Source organism: Callospermophilus lateralis, chromosome 1, assembly GCF_048772815.1.
Source record: "Callospermophilus lateralis isolate mCalLat2 chromosome 1, mCalLat2.hap1, whole genome shotgun sequence".
Lineage (NCBI taxonomy): Eukaryota > Metazoa > Chordata > Mammalia > Rodentia > Sciuridae > Callospermophilus > Callospermophilus lateralis.
This window is the reverse complement of record NC_135305.1, coordinates 46,358,190-46,380,921: the sequence shown is the minus strand read 5'-3', so window position 1 is coordinate 46,380,921 and position 22,732 is coordinate 46,358,190. Positions and strand designations below refer to the sequence as shown.

The 22,732-nt window shown below is 36.4% G+C and overlaps 1 protein-coding gene across 2 annotated transcripts in view; it reads left to right on the top strand.

Annotated features, from left to right (window-relative positions):
* The window catches only part of Tspan12 (tetraspanin 12), a 73,156-nt gene that overhangs the window by 9,532 nt on the left and 40,892 nt on the right, over window positions 1-22,732 (top strand). For both annotated transcript variants that reach the window (XM_076834178.2, XM_076834189.2), the window contains exons 3-4: window positions 6,260-6,342; window positions 7,444-7,579. In XM_076834178.2, coding sequence (XP_076690293.1) covers window positions 6,260-6,342; window positions 7,444-7,579 — 219 coding nt within the window. The remainder of the gene's footprint in view (window positions 1-6,259; window positions 6,343-7,443; window positions 7,580-22,732) is intronic.

Genomic DNA, 22,732 nt, shown 5'->3' with positions numbered 1-22,732 from the left:
TAGAGCTGTAATCTATGGGCGTACTCCTATGGGGAGAAATAGTGGGACAGAGTAGAATGTAAAGTCTGTAGTTTAAAGAACTTTTGAGAGCATCTAGTCAGCCACTAACCTGCATTGTAAATCTTTGATTGCCATTCAGCATTTCTCTGCTGGAAAACTTGCAGCTGTACGAAGCTGAGCTTGTTAAAGCACCTTTTGATTTTGTTAAAGATCTCTAATAGTTGACTTATCTAGCATCTCTTCTAATTACTTTCTGATCCATTCACCTAACGTGTGTTAGGTTCTGCAACTGAGTGCTCTGCTAGTGACTGATGGGGAGTTGAACCATGATCTGCCTTCTACTGGGGTGGCCATGGAAGGTAAAAACAGGAAATAACAAGATAAGTACTCTAGACTGCATGGAGAGGGAGGTCTGTGGGTGAGTGAGGAGGGAGTTGGTAGATAGTCTTAACACTGGCTGATGTTTGGGCTGGTTTTGAAGAAGTAGTGGTGGCTCACCCATGAGGATAGGAAGGCTGGGCAAGATGACATTCCAGGCACAGGGAACTGCATGAGCAAAGATGCCAAAGAATTGGGAACTATGAATGATGCCTCTTGCAGTTTTGTCATTGTCCAAGCATGGAAAGGATATATCAAGAAACAGGGTTGAAAAGATCAGTTAATGGGTGTCTGAAGAATCCTGTGTGACCTGGTCAAGAGTACAAACTTTATTCTCTAGAATGAAGCTGGGGAAAGAGGAAATAAGGGTTGGGAAGAAGCCAGGAAAGAGAGCTATAGGCTAAAATGCTGAATCTTTCTTCTATCAAGGTAGCTGAAGGTTGAATTCAGGTGGAATCTGTGAGCTGGAGAGTTCTATTATTAAGGTGATTACAATTGCCTGGTAAGAGAGGATGAGGGCCTGAACTAGCCAGAAGCGGCAGGAAACAGGGAGGAATTTACCCACTGTCTTGCAGGAACCATACAAAGGACTTGAAACTAATTAGATGTCAAATGGAGGAAAAGGGAGAGGTTCAGGCTGTCTGCCAAGTTGCCAGTTTATGTGATTGAAAGGTTGATTATACCACTTACTAAGACAGAAAAAACAGTGGGAGGGACACACAAGCTTTGAGAGGAACAGAGAGGCGTTAAGTTTTAGAGATGTTGAAATTGAGAATGACCGTGGTCATCCCCCAGCCCTGTATCACTGGGCTTCCTCCCACTTCCATTTGGTAGACCTTCAAATATCTGAGGATCCTATTTTTTAACTGATTTAGGAGTAGTTGAGTCTCTTAAATTGACTGAAAAGATGAAAGGAAAGCCCTTAGGTAAAAAATGACTTGTGATAATAAGAGGTAACATATATGGATCTTATTATTCTGTTTTTTTCATCATATGAATTTTCTCTGGTAGGATTTATTTTTTTATCACACTTGCTATTTGAAAAAACAAACAAACAAACAAACAAAACAAAACAAAACAAACCCTGAGGTTAAAGAAAGATTAAATGGCATACCCAAAGTCATAGAAGTGAAAAGGAGTTAGAGTTGAGATTCTTAACTGGAATTCAGAGTTCTTTGGCTCCTATTGTCATCCTGGTCAAGGCCACACACCTTGAAGCGGCTTCTGAGACTCTGGTCTGCCCCCGGCCTATTTGAGCATCCCCTCCATGTGCCAGTTGCCCTTCCTTGAACATGTCATGCTGTCTTCGCCCTGGGACCTTTGCTCTTCTTTCTGACTGGATTGCTCTTTTCAACCCCTCTCTTCCTAATTAGTTTGGCAATATTCTTCAGATCTTAGCTCTCTTAGAGAAGTTCCTCTGACCCTCCGGAACAGGTAAGAAACTCCAAAAATGATTTCTTAAATCAACTTGTACTATTTCTTCCCAACACTGAGTACAGTTTGCAGTTGCATATTTATATCTCGGATGAGTTGATTAATGTGTGTCCTTTTCACTTAGTTAATTGCACCATGGAGTCCCTGTTTCTGCGCATCCATGTCTCTCTAGCACATAGCATAGCACACAGGCAATGAGCAGATGACCAATACATCTGTGTTTTTTTTTTTTTTTTTTGAAAGGAAGAACAACATCAAAGCCCAGATTTCAATTATCCTACCATATAAGAAACATCTTGAATTATACTCCCCAAAACAAATACACATTTTTGTTATAAGTGGAAGAACAGTGGATATCGAGGCAGTGTTAACAGATTATACACATTGAAGAATCAGATAACTTATTGACACCTGACTCAGAGCTATTTATGATGTTGAAAATTGACTACATAGCCTGTAAGAAATTCAAGGCTGTGGAAATAGACATCAGTCATTACTTTGAAGTGTGATAAAGAAAGGAGAGTTGTTTTAACTGCAAAATAATTCAAGACTATGAAATAAAATAGCACGTTAATAAGCTAGCCTGTCCCTGTGACACTTACAAGGTATTTAAAGACCCACTTGTAGCCATGCAGAAGAACAACACATAATCTCAGATTTAAGGAGTTCATGGTCCTCTGCCAGTCCTTTGTGTTTTTTTTTTTGTTGTTGTTGTTTTTGTTTTAGAGAGAGAGTGTGGGGGGGGAGAGAGGAGAGAGAGAGAGAGAGAGAGAATTTTTTAATATTTATTTTTTAGTTCTCAGTGGACACAACATCTTTGTTTGTATGTGGTGCTGAGGATCGAACCCGGGCCGCACGCGTGCCAGGCGAGCACGCTACCGCTTGAGCCACATCCCCAGCCCAGTCCTTTGTGTTTTAATAGATTCTATTATTAATTAGGTATCCTAAGGCCAATGGATCAGTAGATAAATGCCATTGAAAAGATGATTCAGTTTGCTTGCAGATCCCAAGAAAAAGAGTATATGTCTCCCTATGGGGTGGGGGGCTAACAGGGGAAGCAATAGGTTTGGTGGCAGGCAGAGCAGAGGGAGAGATTGGAACTGTGGGTGAGTGCTTTAAAATTGTGGTTTCCATGAAAAGGAATGGGTGAGGCAAGGTAAGCAGCTTTAGAACTGGCTAGTTTGAAAATTGGCTCTGGGGTGATTAGGACAGGTGTGGTGGCCCTGAGTGTGAGAGCCTGATAAGGGAAGTCCTTGAGGGTATGGATTCTGGAACTGTTGGTTTATATTTGAAAAGTGCACCTGGGAGAAAGACTCTCCCAAGGAGAGGGTAGATTAAGGGAGGAAGAAGGTCAAGGCAAGGTGACTCACATATTATCATCTTTTCTGGAACAGGGTCTGTCCAGTATCTGCATGCAGAACAAATGTTAAAGCATCAAGTTTGCAGAAGCTAGAAAGGGTGGCTAATACACTGTGGCTGACCCACTTGGTAGATTTTATTAAGTTTGCAATTTGTTCTTCATTCCCCAAAGAACTGAAAATTAATAATAACTGGCATCATTCTCCTTGAACTGTGGTCCCAGGGTTCCTAAACCTGACTTACACAATCAACTCCTTTGGAAGTCTTATAAAGCCTGTAAATCATTTTCTGAATAATTGTATTTTAATATGCATGTAAACTGTATTGGCATACAGAGTAAATTAGTTATGATGAAATACATTCCTATATACAGGTTAAGAACCATTGAGCCCCCATTCACCAGAGAATGCAGTTCGGATATTTAGAACCATCCTGACTGCTACAGAATACTCACAGCCTTCCTTTTTAAAAAAGAAATCCTTCACTCTCTCTAGGCTGGTCTCCTCACTCTTTGTGAAGTTTGGAACGCTGATTTCTAAACTTGGAAGATAGTTAGGGACTTAGCCTGGTACTCCAAAGCCCAAGGGCTTGGATTTGGTACTCAAGGTCTGCTACCTCAGATATGCTACTCAAGGTCTGTGAGAACTTCAACAGGTCACTTATCTGGGCTTCATGGCACTTTTTACAGTTTTTAATTATTTCATGTAAATGTTTATTATCTGTGTCCTCCACAGTGCTTCAAAATGGCCAGGATCTTGTTTCTTTTATTCATTGTGAATCTCTGGTCTAGCCCGGTGCAAGGGAGATAGGAGGTGTTGAGTAAATATTTGTAAATAAATAGTGTAAGAGTGAATTCATTAGCTGGTTTCCAAAGCAGATAGCCATTCTTCACTGTTCAAGAGGCCACAGGCTCTTCTTAGAACCTTTATCTGGAAAACATGTTTCATGGCCATCCTTTGCATCAGCACAGAATCATTTGTACTTTAGATATTCATTATATCAGCGTTTAAAGATAAATCTGTGACAGAACTGTAACTGTTGTTCATTAAGATGCTAGAAATTGCTCAAAGTCAGGAAATTAAATTTTACTATACTTCACTTAAGATGGTAAGTGCAAGGCACATTTTAGAAAGATTTCCACCCAAATAGGAAAACCCTTTAGAATATAGCAGTTAACATGCAGTTTTTAGAAGTTTTCCAGGAAGACTCATTCTCAACATATTTTAGATAGGATTTTTTAAAAGTTTTTCGTTATGGGGGGGCTGGTGTAGAAACTCAGTAGTAAAGCACTTACATGCCTAGCATGAGTGAGGCACTGGGTTCAATCCTCAGCAACACACACACACACACACACACACACACACACACACAAATAGTAATAATAAAATAAAGATATTGTGTTCATCTACAGCTAAAATAATATTTAAAAAGTTTTGAGTTATGGAAAATTTAAAACATGCTAAAGTAGGAAGCATAGTATAATTAATCCCAAGTTACCCATTACCCACTGTCTATAATTATCAAGATATACCCTTTTCTACTTTTTGCCTAACCTTTACATATCATGATTATTTATGACACCATATCCCAGTCATCATGATATTTCAGTTATAATTACTTCAGAATATTTGTCTAGATCATAAGGTCCCTTTGAAAATAAACATAAACCTAACCCATTTTTATACCTAAAATAATGAAGATAATTTTTAATATTTTCAGACAACCAATCAGTGTTAAAATTTCTCCAGTTGTCACATAAATGTTTCTTTGCAGTTGATTTGTTTGAATCAGGATACAAACCAAATAAATATATTATACTGGGTAATATCTTCAATCTCTTTTAATCTATAATAGTTTTTCCTCCCTTCATTTTTTCATTTGCCAGTTTTTTAAGTCAAAGAAACCATATCATTCCTCTCACGTTCTGATTTTACTGATTACATCCCGATGGTGACATTTAACAAGTTTAAATTTATCCTCTGTACTTCCTATACACCAGTAATTAGAATTGGAGGCCTAGATTCTAGTTTGACTGACTTTTTGGTAAAAATATTTAGGAGCTATTTCTGATCACATCACATTGGGATATACATTGTGACTGGTGGTCTTTTTTTGTGACTAAGATTGATCAATGGGTCTGGTCTTCTCAATCTGATCTCTCCATTCTAAAAGTCCCCATGAACTTTACACATGAAAACCATTCAGTGGTTCTCAGCCCTACACATGGGAACATCTGTGGAGCTCTGACACATTTCGGATGCACAATTTCCTCTTCAGAATTGGTCCAGGGTGACTGGACCCAGTAATTTATTCAGATTGTAGTGATTCTAATGTACAGACAGGATTGAAAATTCCTGACCTGACAAATTTGGTAGCCATGGAGGAACTTTCCCTCACTGGGGTGCTATAGTGTAATTTCTGCATATAGTAGCAGAAAGTTTTCTATTAAAACTTTCAGTCTTTGGTTTCCCCTTTAATTTTTTATACGAAAAGTAGGATAAATATAAATAGTAGAGTTCTATAATGAGTCAAGTATCCAATGTCCTATATAAGTGAATAATGAATTTTCTTAAATATTTGGAGTTTATATATTTTTAGAACATTTGTTATGTTTCAACCATTGCATTTATTATTAGTAGTGCTGTTATTTTAATGCTTACATTTTATCTGAATTGTATCGAAGAGAAGCCCATTTAAATTAGATCCGTGACTTTTTTTTTTATTCTATTTAATTGCCCAGTAGTCACATTTTATTGTTTCTTTTTTTTAAGTATGAGAGTGTGTTTTAGGCTCATCTTATGTCTGATAATTTAGTTCTGTGATCCCAGCTGAGGTAATTTCTCTCCTGAACCTGAAGTCAGCCATTTAATTCTTGAGTTTTCTGTATCCTATTTGGTGGTATTCTATTTAGTGGTTATGGTATGATTTACTAAATGAAATGGCCTATATTTATAGTAATTGTAAATAGGTAACAAATAGTAATTAGAATATAAAGATTATGTAACAACAATTCTTAATTTTTCAGTTATTAATCCTATAGTGAGTTTTGCATAAATCCCGGTAACCATTTTACATTTTTTCTCCTTAGTTAATGTCCATCAGTGTGTTGGCAGTTTCTGCTTGGATGAGGGACTACCTGAATAATGTTCTCACTTTAACTGCAGAAACAAGGTAGGCTTTGTGATTACCTATTGAATTCTTCCATCAGGTTTCCTCTGATCCTCATGCTTAGATACCTGATAGGTGTGGGGCTCCTCCAGGACCTTGTAGTCCTGCCCATGGCACCTGCCCATGGCACCTTGTTGCAAAGGCTGTACTTTTAGCATTCTCCCTGAGGTGTGTTGCTGGTCCCCAAAGGGATCCAGTGACTTATGTTTGTGTGGGCCTTTCTGAGTATGGTAACCCCAGTCACCTGTCCTCCTGACGGTGTGCCAGCCATGTTATATTTGTGTATAAAGGAAATCTTGGCTACTGTTCCCCAAGGAAACCATTGCCAACTGCATACCTTCATATTCCCGGGCTAATGAAAACCTTGCAGTGACATTTTTTTTATCAAGTTTCAAGGGATGATCCACTAATATCACAAGGGACAAATTACCTTTCCTCATCTCAGAGTGAAAATTGTAGTATATAACCCTTAGAACTGTGGTAAGGATTAAAGTAGATACCTTTCTTTAAAGTCCTAAACACAACAAAGCTTTTACACTCTTAATGGTTAAGTTTTGTTATTATTATTATCATCATTAATTCTAATTAACGCATTTTTGTACTATTCTAGCAAAAATCATCTCTTTTCTTCTGTGAATATAAATCAATTCCCTCTGCATGGCATTCTTTCCCACTTTAGAGGAGGGGAAAGTCTTTCTCACAGTTGTCAGGGAGGAGAGATGTTATGCACATGGAGTGAAAGATCAGAAGAGCGAAGGTGATCCTCCCCGCTAGCTGGGAAATTGCCAAGGATCCCATGCAGTTTGCGTAGGCTAAGGCTTCAGAGCTTATATTATATTTTATAATATTGTGTTTTATTATATTTTAAATGAGTTGGATAAGAATTCTTCCATTTGCACAACAAGAAAACAAAACAAAAACAATGAAAAAGGAAGCAAGCAAATAAACACAAAAATAGCACCAAGGTTTTGAAAGAGGCAATATCACCATTAGCTTTAAGGGTGATGTTTCAAAGAATCATGGTTCACAGTTGCATCTGGCACAATGTCTTGGGTGTGTTTTGAGTCCATTTTACTTATAACGTGCTATGTTTTTTTCTTTCAGGGTGGAAGAGGCAGTCATCTTGACTTACTTTCCTGTGGTTCATCCGGTCATGATTGCTGTGTGCTGTTTCCTTATCATTGTGGGGATGTTGGGATATTGTGGAACAGTGAAGAGAAATCTGTTGCTTCTTGCATGGGTACAGTGTTTATATCTTTTTTTTTTTAATTATAGTTAAAAGGACCAACTGGTAATATATTACTTTTTATCAGTCTACAAGATTATGAGCTTGGGGAATTGCAATAGCAGGAACTAATCTGATGTAATTGATCATCCTGTGAGGATAGAACCCTTCTTTCTTTGAGAGATGATTTCAAGTAGTTGCTGTACTGAAACAATGAGTAGGGAAATATGTACATTTCTTCATGATTTCACTCCAGGGTTATCCTATACATTTTAATTTGACAGCATAAGTTTGTTTGTTTGTTTTTTTTTTGTTTGTTTTTTTTTAGTGTCATAGACAGGATCACCACTCAGAAAGGCCCTACTAAATGAGACCTGAGAGTCATAATGGAACTCTGTTTCCTACTCTTCTTTTTTTAAAAAACCCACCTTGTTAACTCATGTGAAAATCCAAGTGTTGAAATAGCTGATACAGATTTTAATGTTGGTGCTGCCTTTACATAGTTTAGTGGACATAAGTGAGCCTCAGTTTCTCTAATCTTAGTTATTGTTAATTTTTTTTTAAACTCTCAAAGAGTTGGACAAGATTATATTTATTTTATCATCAAATTCTATGGCTAATCTTTTAAATCAGAACTTTGCAAAAATTAGAGTTAATTTAGTTGGTTACTGTGGTACACACCTGTAGTTCAGTGATTTGGGAAGCTGAGGCAGGAGGATTGCAGGAAGAACTGGGGATGTATCTCAATGGTAAAGCACCCCTGTGTTCAATTCCTAGTACAAATAATAATAATAATAATAATAATAATAATAATAATAATAATAATTAGAGTCAACTAAAAAGTCTGCACATAGATTTTTAGAAGAACGTTGAAATATAAAATATTGGACACCTAGTGGCGTAGGTAACAGGACTGCTAACATGTAATTGCCAATATGTAAAACTCCTGAATAATTAACTCATTAGCTATATTTCTTTCTTTGTGGAAGGCCTCAACCCTGGCTAGGCATTAATTTCATTTTAGGAACCTAAAAAATTTGAGGGTGTGCTGGTAAACTGCATCTCTGGACAGTTAAAACCCTGATGTATGAGGATTTCCATAGGACAAATCCTCCCAGCATGGTTGATTTCAGGTTACCAACATGATGTCCCTGAATGTGGAGTTGGGGAGAGAAGAGCACAAATTGGCTCTTGGTAGGCAGCATGCACACACCCAAGCCTCACAGGCTCTCCTCCCACACAATTAAAACAGAAACTTAGTGGGAAGCAGAATAAAGCTTCAAATTTACAAGAATAACCTGTATTGATGTATTCATGGGCATCTTGGAGGATAACTCTTGAGGTGTAACATTGGAAAACAGAGGACTTTAGAAAATAAGCCACATTCAGGAAAGCAGAAATACGCCTCTGCCTAACTTCTCTCACGTGGGTGTATAGTGAAAAGGAAAATAGTGGAAAAGTTTGGAATCATATCATGTTAAGATATTTGGACAATAACTTAAAAATAAAAGACAGGACTTTATATTAATCTTCTGTAATTTGAAGGATGTAAATATATTTCAAACTTTAAAAAGTTTCGTGCTTCTTTTTTAAAACCAGTATTCAAGCGCTTCTTCTATCCAGTCTCTCAGAACAATGGCTCTTGTCCTTGCTCTTCCCAGCTGTTACTCTGGTTGGTCTCTAGGTAGTGGGATGAGGCCAGGTGGGGTCAGGTGGTTCAAGGAACCACAAGGGCTTTTGGAAACACCCTTTGATAACCATTCATTCATCCCATTTACTTGGTAGCCAATCAAGTGGACAAATTACAAAGTAATCAGGCCTGCCACTGAAGATAGGACAAATCCTGGACCAGTGAATGAGAGTTTTAGGATGCATAAGTGACAAGGAGGACCAAGATCCTAAGGGCCATGAACTTGTGAATTTGTTCATTCCCTGATCACTTACTGAACACATTTACTACCAGTTTTTGCCATCAGACCAGCCAGTGGATAGACAGACAATTTCACTACTCTGTGATAAGATCTCTAAGATCTGCTGAGACCAGAGAGGAAGAGTTATAGTCTCAGCCGGAAGGGCTGAGTGCTGGTTTCTGGGAAGATGATGAGCATAGATTGATGCTTACTTTTCCCCATCCCCTACTTTGCTGGGTGGATGTTCTCTTTTTTTATGAAACAACTTTTTGTGTTTTGCTGCTTCTGTGTCCATGGGTGCCACATCTAGATTCCTTCTCTGTCTTTGTCAGTTCATTCTCCATGTGCTGTCTCTGTACTCATCTAGGCAGAGTAAAGTCTAGGTCCAGCACAGTGTCTCCCTTGTTAAAGAAAGAACTATGGTCTCACCTCCCAGTTGTTCATTACAACCAATCTGTATCTAGTTTGTTTCTGAGGCAGTTTCTTCTCTAGCTTCCTCTTCATAGTCCCCTCCTCTACAAAGTGGCCATGTCCTTTAGGTTCTGATTCCATAATCTTGGGAACTTGTCTTCTCTTTTCTGTTGACGTATACAATGTTCCAGTTCAGGCTCTCAGGACTTCTCACTCACATGGTGCAGAGCTCCCTAACTAATCTTTCTGCCTCTGTCGTCCTCTGTTCTACCCCAAACCAATGTTGCCAAGGTTACTCTAATATAACCACAATCACGGATTTCCTGTCCCAAGACTTTGATAGTCTTTCTAATGCAATATTTACAGGTATCTCAGACTTACACCAAGGCCTTTAATCAAGTCTTCATGAGCTATTTTTCAGCTTTCTTTCCTAATTCCCTATTCTCTGGTCTCTTTATTCTTGTTTAAATATCACCAGTCCATTAAGATTTATGTGAAATACTATCTCCCAAAACAACAACAACAATGATGACCATGATAATTAAAGTAGGTAACATTTCTACGGAGTTTACCATGCCAGACAGGGTGGAGTTTTACATGATTTTTTCACATAAAGATTTTGACATGAATTACTCACTTTTATCTCTCTACACTTCTAATAAGATAGGTACTGTTATTTTCAGATAACATGAAGGTGAGGAAATGAGGCACAGAGAGGTTAAGTGATTGACTTGAGTTTGCCTGGCTTAGTAAATGGAGAATCTGCTATTCAGACTATGGCAGCCCAGTTCCAACAACACATCTATAATAATTTTGTTATTTTACTGAACACTCTTTACTAATGTGTCTTGCAGTATATAAAACATTTCTATATTATTGTTCATTTTAAACCTGTAAATAATCATCTGAGATAAATAAATATTAAATGAAGCTCCGAGTTAAATAATATGTCCAAGGTCCCCGGGCAGTAGGGGTGGAGTGGGGTTCAGCTCTGATTACCAAGTCCAGTTTTCCTTGGGCCTTTGCTAATGTCTCCAATAGGCTCTTCTCCACTTTTGAAGTTATGTGTATTACTTTTACTATATATTTTCTTTGTTGATAACTGGTCTAAACTACCAGACTACAAACAACTTGGTAATGTGAGCCATTCTCCTTCCCCATTGCTTTAACAAATATCTAGTAAATTCAATAATTCATAGGAAATTAGGATAGTGAGAGTAAGGGTGACCAGCATATCAGACTGAGGATGAGGCCTGGAAGACAGGAATGAGAAAGCTTGTAAAGGAGGAGCCTGGCTGTTATGAAGATTAGGTTACAAGGGAATGGCTTGTTAAAGGAAGATGTGAATAAAGAATGGGACATAATGTTAAGACTTTGGTAAATATTTGCAAGGCAACTCTCATGGTGTGTGTGTGTCTATGCGTGTGTGTGTGTGTGTGTATGTGTGTGCACGTTTATCCTTCATCCTATTGTTTTTTAAAAAATTTAGAAAGTTCCTGACTTTTATTTTGGATGTAGATATTTAAACATGCAGAATGCATTCGACTAATCTGTCCATTTCTCTGTGTTTAGTCTTGTTTCACATTTAAGGCCAATAAATCAGATTCGTTTGAGTAAGTTCATTTTTTTATTTTAAATATATTTTTAGTTGTCAATGGAACTTTATTTTATTTTTATTTTCAGTTGTAGATGGACACAATACCTTTATTTTGTTTATTGTTATGTGATGCTGAGAATTGAACCCAGTGCCTCACACATGAGAGGCAAGTGGTCTACCACTGAGCCACAACCCCAGTCCAAGAGTTACTTTTTTTTTTTTTTTTTTTTTTTTTTAAAGACAATTGGTATCTCTGAGATTTCCATACATATTGAATGATTAAGAACCTGGCATGGAGGTGTACTACTGTTCAGGCAAAAGTAAAAATGCTATTATTCATCCACCTGGTCAAAAGAAGTGAGGGAGCGTCCTTCACCACAGATCTTTATAACCAACCTATTTCCACCACCCCTTCTCCTCCAAACAGCAGCAATGAAAAGCTGAGAGGTCACCTATTAGAAAACCTTGAATTTAACCCTTTTGTTGAATTATAGATTTTTAGATGAAAGTTGTTCAAACACAGTAATTTAAGGTTTTCTGATAAAATAAAGGATTTCTAATTAAATTGTATTTCAGATAAAATATGAATAGTGTTTTAGTATGTGTTTTAGTCAGCTTTTTCCCTGATATGATTAAAAGATCTGACCAAAACAATTTTAGATGAGGAAAAGTTTATTTGAGGGCTTTTGGTTTCAGAGGTCTTAGTCCATAGAAAGTTGGCTCCATTCCTCGGGGCTCGAGGTGAGGCTGAACATCATGGCAGAAGAGTGGCAGAGGGAAGAAGCTCACATCACAGTAATCAGGAAACAGAGAGAGACTCCACTCTCCAAACCCAAATATATACCCAAAGCCATGCCCCTAATTCCTACCTCCTCGAGCCATGCCCTACCACTTCAGTTACCATTCAATCCCCTACTTAGGGGATTAAATCACTCATTGGGTTAAGATTCTTACAACCCAATCATTTCTCCTCCAAACCTTCTTACGTTGTCTCCCAGGTGAGCTTTTGGGGGACACTTCAGATCCAAGCCATAACAGTATGAGTGTGCTCCACGCAAGACTTAAAATAAACATGTATTGAAACATTATTTGTTGTTTATCTAAAATTAAAATTTAAATGGGCATCCTGTATTTTGTTGCATTTAGCTACCCTACTGTAGCTAGATTTGTTTTTCATCGTATGAAACTGTCATAGAATAGAAACATTTATGTATTTATATAAGGAATAATTAAAGTCTAATTATAATGGGAAAATAAGAGGCCAGAAATAATTAGGAAAAGAAACTTGACTATTCTGTGACTTTCAAAGTAATTTCAGGAGGAGAATTTTTTCTCTCTTTAAAAGATAAATTGAAGCTAACTGGAAATTGGTTTTAAGTCTTCAAAGGATGCTTCCCAGGCTTCAGCTGCAGACTAAATGAAATTCATTTGTTATTGCAGTTCTACCTTGCTATTAACGCAGGCATTAGAAAAGCAGTGGTAGCTCAGGGGAAATGTAAACAGATTGAACAGACAAGTTTACAATGTCGGCATCAGCTGAATGTCACTGTCAGGAGTTCATCATTTGTCAGAATGCAGTGTTAATATACACTCACCTGCAGCAAAACAGTCAAGCTCTGCTCAGAAATGATGTTGGATGTACCTTGCATGTTTAAGACCTGTGGATTGTGTTTTAAGGGGGACAATTTTTTTTCAGTTTTATTATTCCAGAGAATTTGCATATAGTTATTGATTGTGCAGAAGCATTTTTAAAGCTTTCTTAAAAATATGGAGCGATTGAAACAGATCTGAATGATTTCCTTCATGGAAATCAAGTAAATTTTTAATGGCCATGGAAAAAATTTCCCCTCCACAGTTGTTGTGTTGTTTAAAATCCTAAGGTAAAACCAGGGTATTCTTAAATAGTAATTAACTTTCTACAGACTCTTTGTTTAAGGATGTCTTTCATGTGGTTATAAGTGTTACAATTATGTAGTTGGTGATAGGTTGCTAAATTAAAATTAAAGTGTTAAGTTGAATATCTTCATTATTTTGTTCATATTATTGGCTGAAAGCCTAACAACTTTATTTCTAAATCAAGGTCTCTTATGTCATTCACCATATGTTCAGCATCTATCTATTGTTTTACCTTTGTTTTCTCAGAAAATACTTAAAGCAACTAGATATGGTTAGACCTATTTTACAAAGGAGGAAAAGTAGCCCGCCCAAAGACTCACAAGGTGCCCCCCTTAGCTGCTGTCATTAGCATTCAAATGCAATGTATGCTCCAAGCCCATTCATGTTTCACTACACTCCACTGTTATAATACGTTTAATTAATTACTGGCATTATTTTCACAGACTTAACTATGCTTCAATTATTACTCTGAAGCATTCAGTAGTCATTTAATTTTCAAAATTGTAATCTTTTAGTGTAGTTACTATAAAAGGAACTCTGAAAATTTTACCATAGTGATCATTCTCTCTAATCCTGCCAAGAATCAAGCAGGTTCTCTTTGCCTTTCACCTTTCCTCTGTTCCCATTCTCCATTCCATTCCTTTTCCCTCCCTAGACATTGGGTATTGTGTACCTAGCCTGTAACAGGCATGTGAAAGATAAGAAGAAAGGGGAGAAAAGAAAGAAAATTAAAAAGTGAAATGTATTAAATTTACAAATAAGTGTCCTTGGTATCCTAGAGTCAGGGACAATGGAGACTTTCAGAAGTTTTCACAGGAGCATCTTTATCTGAGGTGGATATTGAAAATTTATTGGGTAGAGAGAGGAGGGAAGGGGATTTACAGCAATGTGGGGAATGCATGCAAAAATGGAGGAGTAAAGGAGTGTTATGGTTTGGATGTGTGGTGTCCCCCCCAAAGCTCATGATGAAATTATGTCAGAGGTTTCTAGGTAGAGTGATTAGTTTATGAGAGCCTTGACCCAAAGTGAATTAATCCCCAATGGGATTAACTGAGTAGAAACTGAAGGTGGGAAGGTGTGGCTGGAGGAGGTGGGTCAGTGGGGTATATATTTTGTATCTGGTGAGTGGAGTCTTTCTCTCTGCTTCCTGATCGCCATGTGAGCCACTTTCCTCTGCCACACTCTTCCACCATGATGTTCAGCCTCACCTCAAGCCCTGAATTGAGACCTCTGAAACCATGAGTCCCCAAATAAACTTTTCTTCCACTAATTGTTCTGGTCAGATCTTTTAGTCACAGCAGCAAAAAAGCTGACTAAAACAAAGGGCATGGCAAGTTTTGGCAAAACTTAGAGATTCAGTCTGGTTGTGGTATCAGTGCACAGTGAGAACAGTGTAAAGACAGTTCCGTTATTAAGGCCTTTGGAGGAGATTCTAATGGTACCTTGCTCTATAGAAAGCCAATGGGTATTTCTACAGTGGGATTGAAATATTTCACATTTGGGACTGGAGGCAATAGAAAACCCTGTTCATAGTTGAACTGTGGCTTTTGTACACACAAGAGCCCATGACAGAGTTCTGTGATCCCTTCTGATTCTTAAGTGATGCTGGTGTGACTGCCTCTAAATATGTCCCCAAAAAGCATGGAAATAGATGTCTTTAAAAGAAAATGCTGGGTTGGAGACTGGGGCCAGGATAGCTGCATGTCTTTTTGACAGGATTTTGGATGCTTATTGGACCTTTGGCTTACTTCTGGGTTTGAGACTTGAATGATTCTAGTTTCGGTATTTCTGACCTTTGCACTATTTATGTGTATTCTGTCATGGGAAGCATTTGAAGCCTTCTGATGTACTGTTTTTTCGTAGACACATTTGAAATACTTTTAGTTAAATATAAGACAAATAAGTCTATATCCATTGATTGAGAGACTGTTCTTAGACTGTGAGAAGTTCAAAGACACAAAGCCAGGCGTCCCTCTAGCAGCATGTACTGTTGAAGTGACAGTTCCCCTGTGTATCCTGGTCACTAGCTCAGCAAGCTCAAGTGCTTCTCAAGGTGAATGTAGCAACTGTGCAGTGTTTTTGCTTTCTCATCTGCTTCCACATTGTCTCTTTGGCAGACATAAAACAGTAGACATTCATTTAAAAATCATGTAGCTGTCTAGATGACTCAGGATGCACTGTGCTAAATGTACAGAGAATTAAAACAAGAGGGCAAATCACAAATATAAAAGAGAATCTTGTCATTTAAGGCAGTAAGGAAAGCAACTTCCAGATAAACTGTTTAGGAAAATTATGCTTACTGTTTACTTTTATGTGTGATGTTTATGAAGCTGGTGACTGAATAATAAGATTATGAATTGAAAAAAAATACTTTTTTATGATATTACATATATTTTTAAAAATTTACTTTTAAAGATTGATCCATATGCCTTTCCCTTTTCACATAAAAGGTGATAACATTCCCTGGTTGCATGTTCAGGTTAAGATGGATCTAAGCTCAAATGAAATAAATGATAAATTTAAATTTTATTTTTAAAATATAAGTAATATAGTTATCACATGATGTATTCCTATTAAGCAATATATTTGAAGTTTTTTAAAATAAATGGTTGTATCTATATAAAGAATATATATATGTAGATGCATACATGTATAAAAAAAGATAATCTGAATTTTCTTTTGATTGCATTTTTTTCACTTTTTTTTTTATAACTCTCAAGTTTGGAGACTGCAAATTTCCTCAACATAATTAATAACTATGAAGATGTTTTAAAAATATTGGGTGTACTATGGTTTATGGGATGCCTTTGCTGAGTGCAGGGTAGGTTTGAAGATCTAGAAGGCTAGTGGCCGGAGCCACTGTGATAATGCTAGGAAGCTCGAGGTGGACTTGGAGAAGGGCACATAAGCATCATGGGGTGGGGTGTAAACCAGCAATGCTGAAAGCTGGACATGGGAGTTGGGGTCAATGTATGGACAATGTCTAGTACCTGTGCATACTGCATTTTGATTTTTTATGAACAGAAAGGTGGTGCATTCTGACCTGGCTTTGCTCATGTCCTTGGTAGCAGTGTCTGTTCCTAGTTGCTTCTGGGCCTTTTGCTCAATTACCTGGAAGATATGACTACCTGATTGTGGCACTCAGGACTAAGAGGACTTCCTATTTAGGAATTTTTTTTTTTTTTTTTTTTTTTTAATGATAGAAGAGATACTAGGATTCTCACAATATACCTTTACTGACAAATAAAGATGTTCATGTGGGGAAGGCTAGCTCAGTGTTTTAGATTTTTTTTTCTGTATGTCTATTGTAAGTAAAATTCTATAGTCTGAATATCTTTAGTTCAGATTTGATAGTAAAAATGTAGTTAGAAAACTAAATAAGACACCTAGAAACTGGGTGCTGGGGATAAGGCACCCTTTGAGAGATAAGCCACCACCCAGCACCTTTATTGGACAGGTGAAATCATAGTTCTTAGGGAGCTGCAGAAATTTTCCAGCCTCAGCAGTAGTGGGGGAGAGGAAGATTCCACAAACAATGAAATGGGTCAGGACTGTGGGACCACCGCTTAACTTGTTTGAGAACAAGCTAATTCATGTTAGAAACATTTACTTCTTATAGATAATGGATATGCTTTGTTCAAGTCATCATTGATTTGTTTATAAAAGCTTGTCTCCAAAGGCCTTCGCTTTTCAGCATTGTTCTATTCAAATATTTGTTTTAACAAAAGTGTGTTTCTTTAAAATTGTTCTGTAATTCATTCTGCTCAATTCACAGTGATCCTTCTATCAATTATACTCACTGATATTTTGGCAGCATTCGTGATTTAATGATTATATCATTATTCACACATGGTTTTCCTTCTCTGAACATTGAACCTGACTGTGAATTAGTTGTAACAATCCCCCAAAATTGTGTTCTTATGTTGTTTTTTTCTTTTTTTAAGGAAAACAAAAACCCATGTTTTTGTTCAAGAAGAAAGTATATATTTACTTCAAAAGATGTTATCTACATATATAAAAAATATAAACATAAAATGTATATCTATATAAAATTATAGAATAAGCCTGTCTACTTATAATAAATATTTGTACATGTGGATTTAGAATATTTAAAAGAAACTATTTCTTTAATACTGTTTTTAGCAAATAGGGATGTTGGTTATTCTAGAAAATATACAAAAATAAGTTATAAGGCATATTTTGCTCAAAAACCAAGATAAAACAATGAAAATAGTGTGATTAGGAAGAAACATCTACAGAGTTATGGATATGTTTAGAAGTTATTAGCAGATATTAAAGTATGAGTTTTCTCTTTGTCTAGTCAAGAATCATCTTTTCACGTTTTCCATATTATTTGTTGTTCTGTAAATGTTGTAAGAATGTCTGCCATCATGAACTCCTGCCCGTCTTGTGCTGGGGAAGAGCCTGACACATCTGGGTGGGTCTTAGAGGTGGGATCAAGGTCAGAATTGAGTCTGTTTTGCTTAGTTATTTCTAAGGCTGCTTCCTATTTGCCTTTTTGCGGGCAGATTCTGGACATGGGAACCTCTGTCTCAAGTTCTGAAGAATGGCCCAATAATCTGTAGAGATAGCTTCTTCAGAGACCTGTAACACCCTGTAAATCTTTGAAGGTGAGGCTGAGATTTCAGCTGACCTAGCTTACAAGGCAACAGAAGCCATTCACTTGGTGACCTCTCCAGCGAGTCCAGCCGTTTTATTGCAGGACTTAATGTGTTACCTGCCATGGTGTAAGTCGTTGACCTTGAGAACTCAGCTAGACCTGGGTTCCTGCCACAACACATTTCTCTGTCTAGTAGTTGAAACAGCACATGGTGCAAACACTAATTTGGACTTCAGCAACACCTTTGATTAAAAAAAAAAAAAAAAAAGACTCAGCAAAGACCAGTTTAAGTAAACTTGAAAAGAACAATAAATTAGGATACATTTGTAGAAATAGTAGTATTCTGTACTTATTCAAGTATAAAGTCTGAGCCACAGGGGAACACAACTTACCAATACTTTCTTACCTGAGCTTGACTTTCTACCTGTACTGAGTAGTTATAAAACTATTTCTTTAACAACTGGCCTGCAGTTGTAGCTTTTCCTAAATTAGACTGACCTCATTCTACTTCTGATTCTTTAAAGGAAGAATTGTGTTGCTTTTCTTTTGAAAAAATTGTGGAGACATCAGACAAGGTTAACTGTGAGCCTGCAGAAAGTACCAACCCTGTGTCTGCTATGACATTGTTTTGAGAATTAACTAAACAGAGACTGTGTGTATATATGTTTTAAGCAGCAAGTATTCTTGAGCTGTTAGTATTTTAGTCCCTGTGAATTCTTAACAGAAGGGCGGCTGTTCCATTATCTTGTACAAATATTTGGCACTGGAATTCCCTTATTTACTAACTATAAGTAATACAATATTTTTAAACCTCCAATCACTGGGAAAGGAAAAATAAACAACTGACATAAAGATACTTAGCACTGAAAGCTTGCAGAGTTTAGTATTTGACAGCGCAGAGACTGGAGTTTATCATTTATCATTTAGTGAAAACAGACCTTTAATCAAACTTTTTGTTTATTAAAAGGGTTGGTTATATAACATGTAGAAGGAGTCAAAAGGGTCTTTGTTTTCAAAATACTAAAATGTTCAGCAAAGTATGCTATATTTTTAAATAGTTTTTTATTGTGGGCAATTGCATCTCAGGTTGTATTATTTTTCCAAGATAAACAAATCTGACTTTTGTGGTTTTAAATTATGTTGACTATTACTTATAGGAAAAAAATCTGAGTTTTTAGTCATAAATTAAGAGAGTAGCAGGTTAAAATACTTGTACAGTGTTTATAATTTTTACTTTTCTCTCAGTGAAACATGTTCTTGATGGAGTTCTGTGATCCTTATTTGATTATTTACTTGCACAAGGACACACGCAAAAGTGTTCAAGAAAGCAGTAGTTTGGTTTTATAATAAGGATTCTATTATACTCGGTATTAATATAGAAAAACAGTTTAGATAACAATTACCTATTTGTGATGATTAGAATATGGAGTTTTTTGTTTTCTTTAGATAGTCTGTGTTATAGAATACTTTCTTTATAAAATTAGATGAAATAAAGATGTTCAGTTTTACACTGACACAATGTGTTTTTTTCTAAAAATGTCTTTTTAATTGGAAAATCTATTTCCCTACGTTTCTTAACTGTTTACTGGGTTAAATACACTCAATAAATTGATTAACTTTGTTAGGGAAGATTGCTTTTTTGTTTACATTAGATTAACAAAAGTTAAAAATGAAGATTGAAGACAAATCAATTTCTCCCAATGAGAAAAAGTTCTTTGAAATATTTTACACAAAAGCAAATAGTACCTTCTTAGAATTTGTTAATATAAATAATTAATAGGAAGTAAAGATGTAAAAAGACAAACATTTCTATCATTTTTTAGTGCTTTTTGAAAAGTTGGATTTAATGAACTATTAAGCACTCATTGGCTACATGTCCCTTACTTAATTATAAAAATTATAAAATGTGAATAAGAACAAAATTAATTTTACTGTTAGAAGTTATAAGTTGAAAAGGCAAGTAAGATGGAATTGTTATCTGTTATAACTTTTTCACATAGTTAAAACTGTATTGGGGCCTTTAACTAGACATATAAGGTAGTAGGAAAAAAGGAATTTTTTGCCATTTTAAAAATTTTTATATATTGGTGATCTTTTATTTTTCCCCACCTAGGATTGATCAAAGATGGATACATGGTACTTTTGTGACACTCTTCTCTAGTTTAAAGATGAGGTTTTGCATATACATGTATGAATGTGTACTTATATGCTTGTGTGTTTGGAAGTTAGAATCTGTAGATGATGTATTATGAGGTATTGCTAACAACAATGTTCCTAATATAGATATGTTTTGTTCCAGCCACTGTTCATGTACTTTGCCTACCTTGGCTTACCAAATTCTTCCACTATACTCTGAGCTTGGCACTTCTGTTATCCTATTTTACAGATGGGAACAGTGAGGAATGGAGAGGTTAAGTGATTTGCCCAATTAAATCGTAGCGCTAGAATCTAAGTCCAGAATGTCTGGTTTTAGAGCTTGTGCTCTGAAAAACTTAAGTGTCCCTTTTCCTCTCGATCATAAATGAATTGTGTCTAGCTCCATTTTCTCCTTTTGGAAAGATGGAGATGATAATAGTTTTGTAATTTTTGATGAGTAATTTATATTAAGATATGTAAATACCTAGCACAATAAAGGACTTTTTCTTTGAGTGAAACAAACTATTGTGGAAAATAATCCATTTTATACTAATTTGGGTAGAATGTATGTGTGGTTTTAATGAGTAATATTGCAGAAGAGATCCAAATCTCCAGGTGATATGTATTAAGAGACCTTAGATGTGCTCTAGAAACCACATTTAAGTATGCACTTTTGTGTTGTGTTATACCACTTCTATATTAAACGATTGAAGGTATATTTAGCAAAAGAAAGGCAGGGCCTGAACATACAGAAAGTTTTCAATTGCCACTCACCTCCTTTAATCCCAATAACCCTTAAGTTTATTTGAGCTACTTATAATTTTTGGCATTTTAGAATTACTTTTTCTGTGTAAAATACATTTAAGTTCCTTCAGTATCGAGTCTTTTCTCTTTGGTGTCGAGGTTGAGTTATTGTTTGCCTTATTTTGTTTTTACTTTTCAGAGTGTTTCATGCACATAATTTGAAGAGTTAATTTAGTGTTAAAACTTTTTTTTTAATGAAATATAGCATCCTTCACCCCTGCCATTTCTTACTCCCAAAAGGCAACTGCTATCAATTTTTGCTTTAGCAGATTCCTTTGTATTTACTTTCACATCTCTAAATCACATATTTATGTAATTCTTCTCATTCCTTTAGTTTTAGTTTTAAGCACTATCCATTGACTTCCCCCATGAAGATGAAGAATTGGCATCCTTTCGTGCCTGACCCTCTCCACCTCTACCCGGAGGTATCATAATTTTGGTTAGATCAGTGTTTACATGATTATGACTATGGAAAATCTACTCAGAGCTAGGCCAGATAAAATACTGGGTTTATGTTTTCTTTCTGGAATAATATGCTGTTTTTCTTGGAATTAAGAACTTTGTTTAGTTTCCTATGTATTAACGTCTAATTTAACTACACATCCCCTGGTATAATTTTTCCTCTTTATGTACTCAAATATATTGGACATTTCACCAATTTTTTTTTCCCCTAAACATCTCTTAGAACATTCTAGACTTGCTCTAGTCTTGGCCTGTCGACATTGTCGCCATCATAGAATGTTTTCTCACCTCACTGGCATTTCCTTTGCCTCCATTTATTTTAGATACTGTTTCCTGGATGTCAAGTCATTGTCTTTTTCTGTTTATTTTTTCATTTTAGGGAGCTCATCTTCTAGTAGTTTCCTGACAAAGCAAGCACAGGTGATTTTTAGAAGCCTGTGTGCCTTAAAATGACTTTGTTTTGGTGGTACTGGGAATAGAACCCAGGGCATTCTACCACTGAGCTACATCCCCAGCCCTTTTTATTTTATTTTATTTTTTTACTTTCACAAAGGGTTTCTCAAGTTGCCAGGGCTGACTTGAAACTTGCTGTCCTCCTGCCTCAGCCTCTGGAGTTGCTGAGATTGAAGGCATGTGCTATGAAGCCTGGCTGAAAATGTCTTGATTAACCCTCATATATTAATTTTGATGGCTACGGAAAGAGGTTGAAAGTCATGCATATTTTTTTTCCCCTCAGAATTTGGAAGAGCCTAATCTGCTCTTCTTTAGCTTCAAATATTCTATGGAGAAATCCAATGCTATTTTGGTTTGAGTTTTGAGCTTTTGCAGGAAAGCTAGATGAATTTGACATCATTCCTCTGTAGTACTGTACTTTCTCTCTTATGGTACATGCTGTGCCCAGGTCCAAGACTGTCCTAGTGTGCCCTCTTCCTCAGACTTCTTTATTGATAGAGGTGTGGCAGCCAGCTAGATGCATGCTGTGAGGGAGAGAAACTACAAGGTCCAACCTCTTCCTAAAGGGTTTTTGGCAAGTTGTCTTGTCCTCATCCACTTCTAGAAATATCTAGAGCTTCTAACACTGAAGTACACCAGGCTCTGCGGTATATGTCAAGTTGTTCCCAGCTTTCCCCTCTATAGACCTACCACTCAATTTTCATGAATAGCTGAGAAATTTACTATTCTTTTATCTGCTTTGCACTTTCCAAAATATGCTTGCTGTTGTATCATTTTATTTTTAATTTCTCTGGGATTAGATCTTTTTAAATACCCCTTTGTTTTCATTCTAGTAAAGTTTCAAGAGGGAGACAGGTTAGGGTAATTGGCTTTCTCTG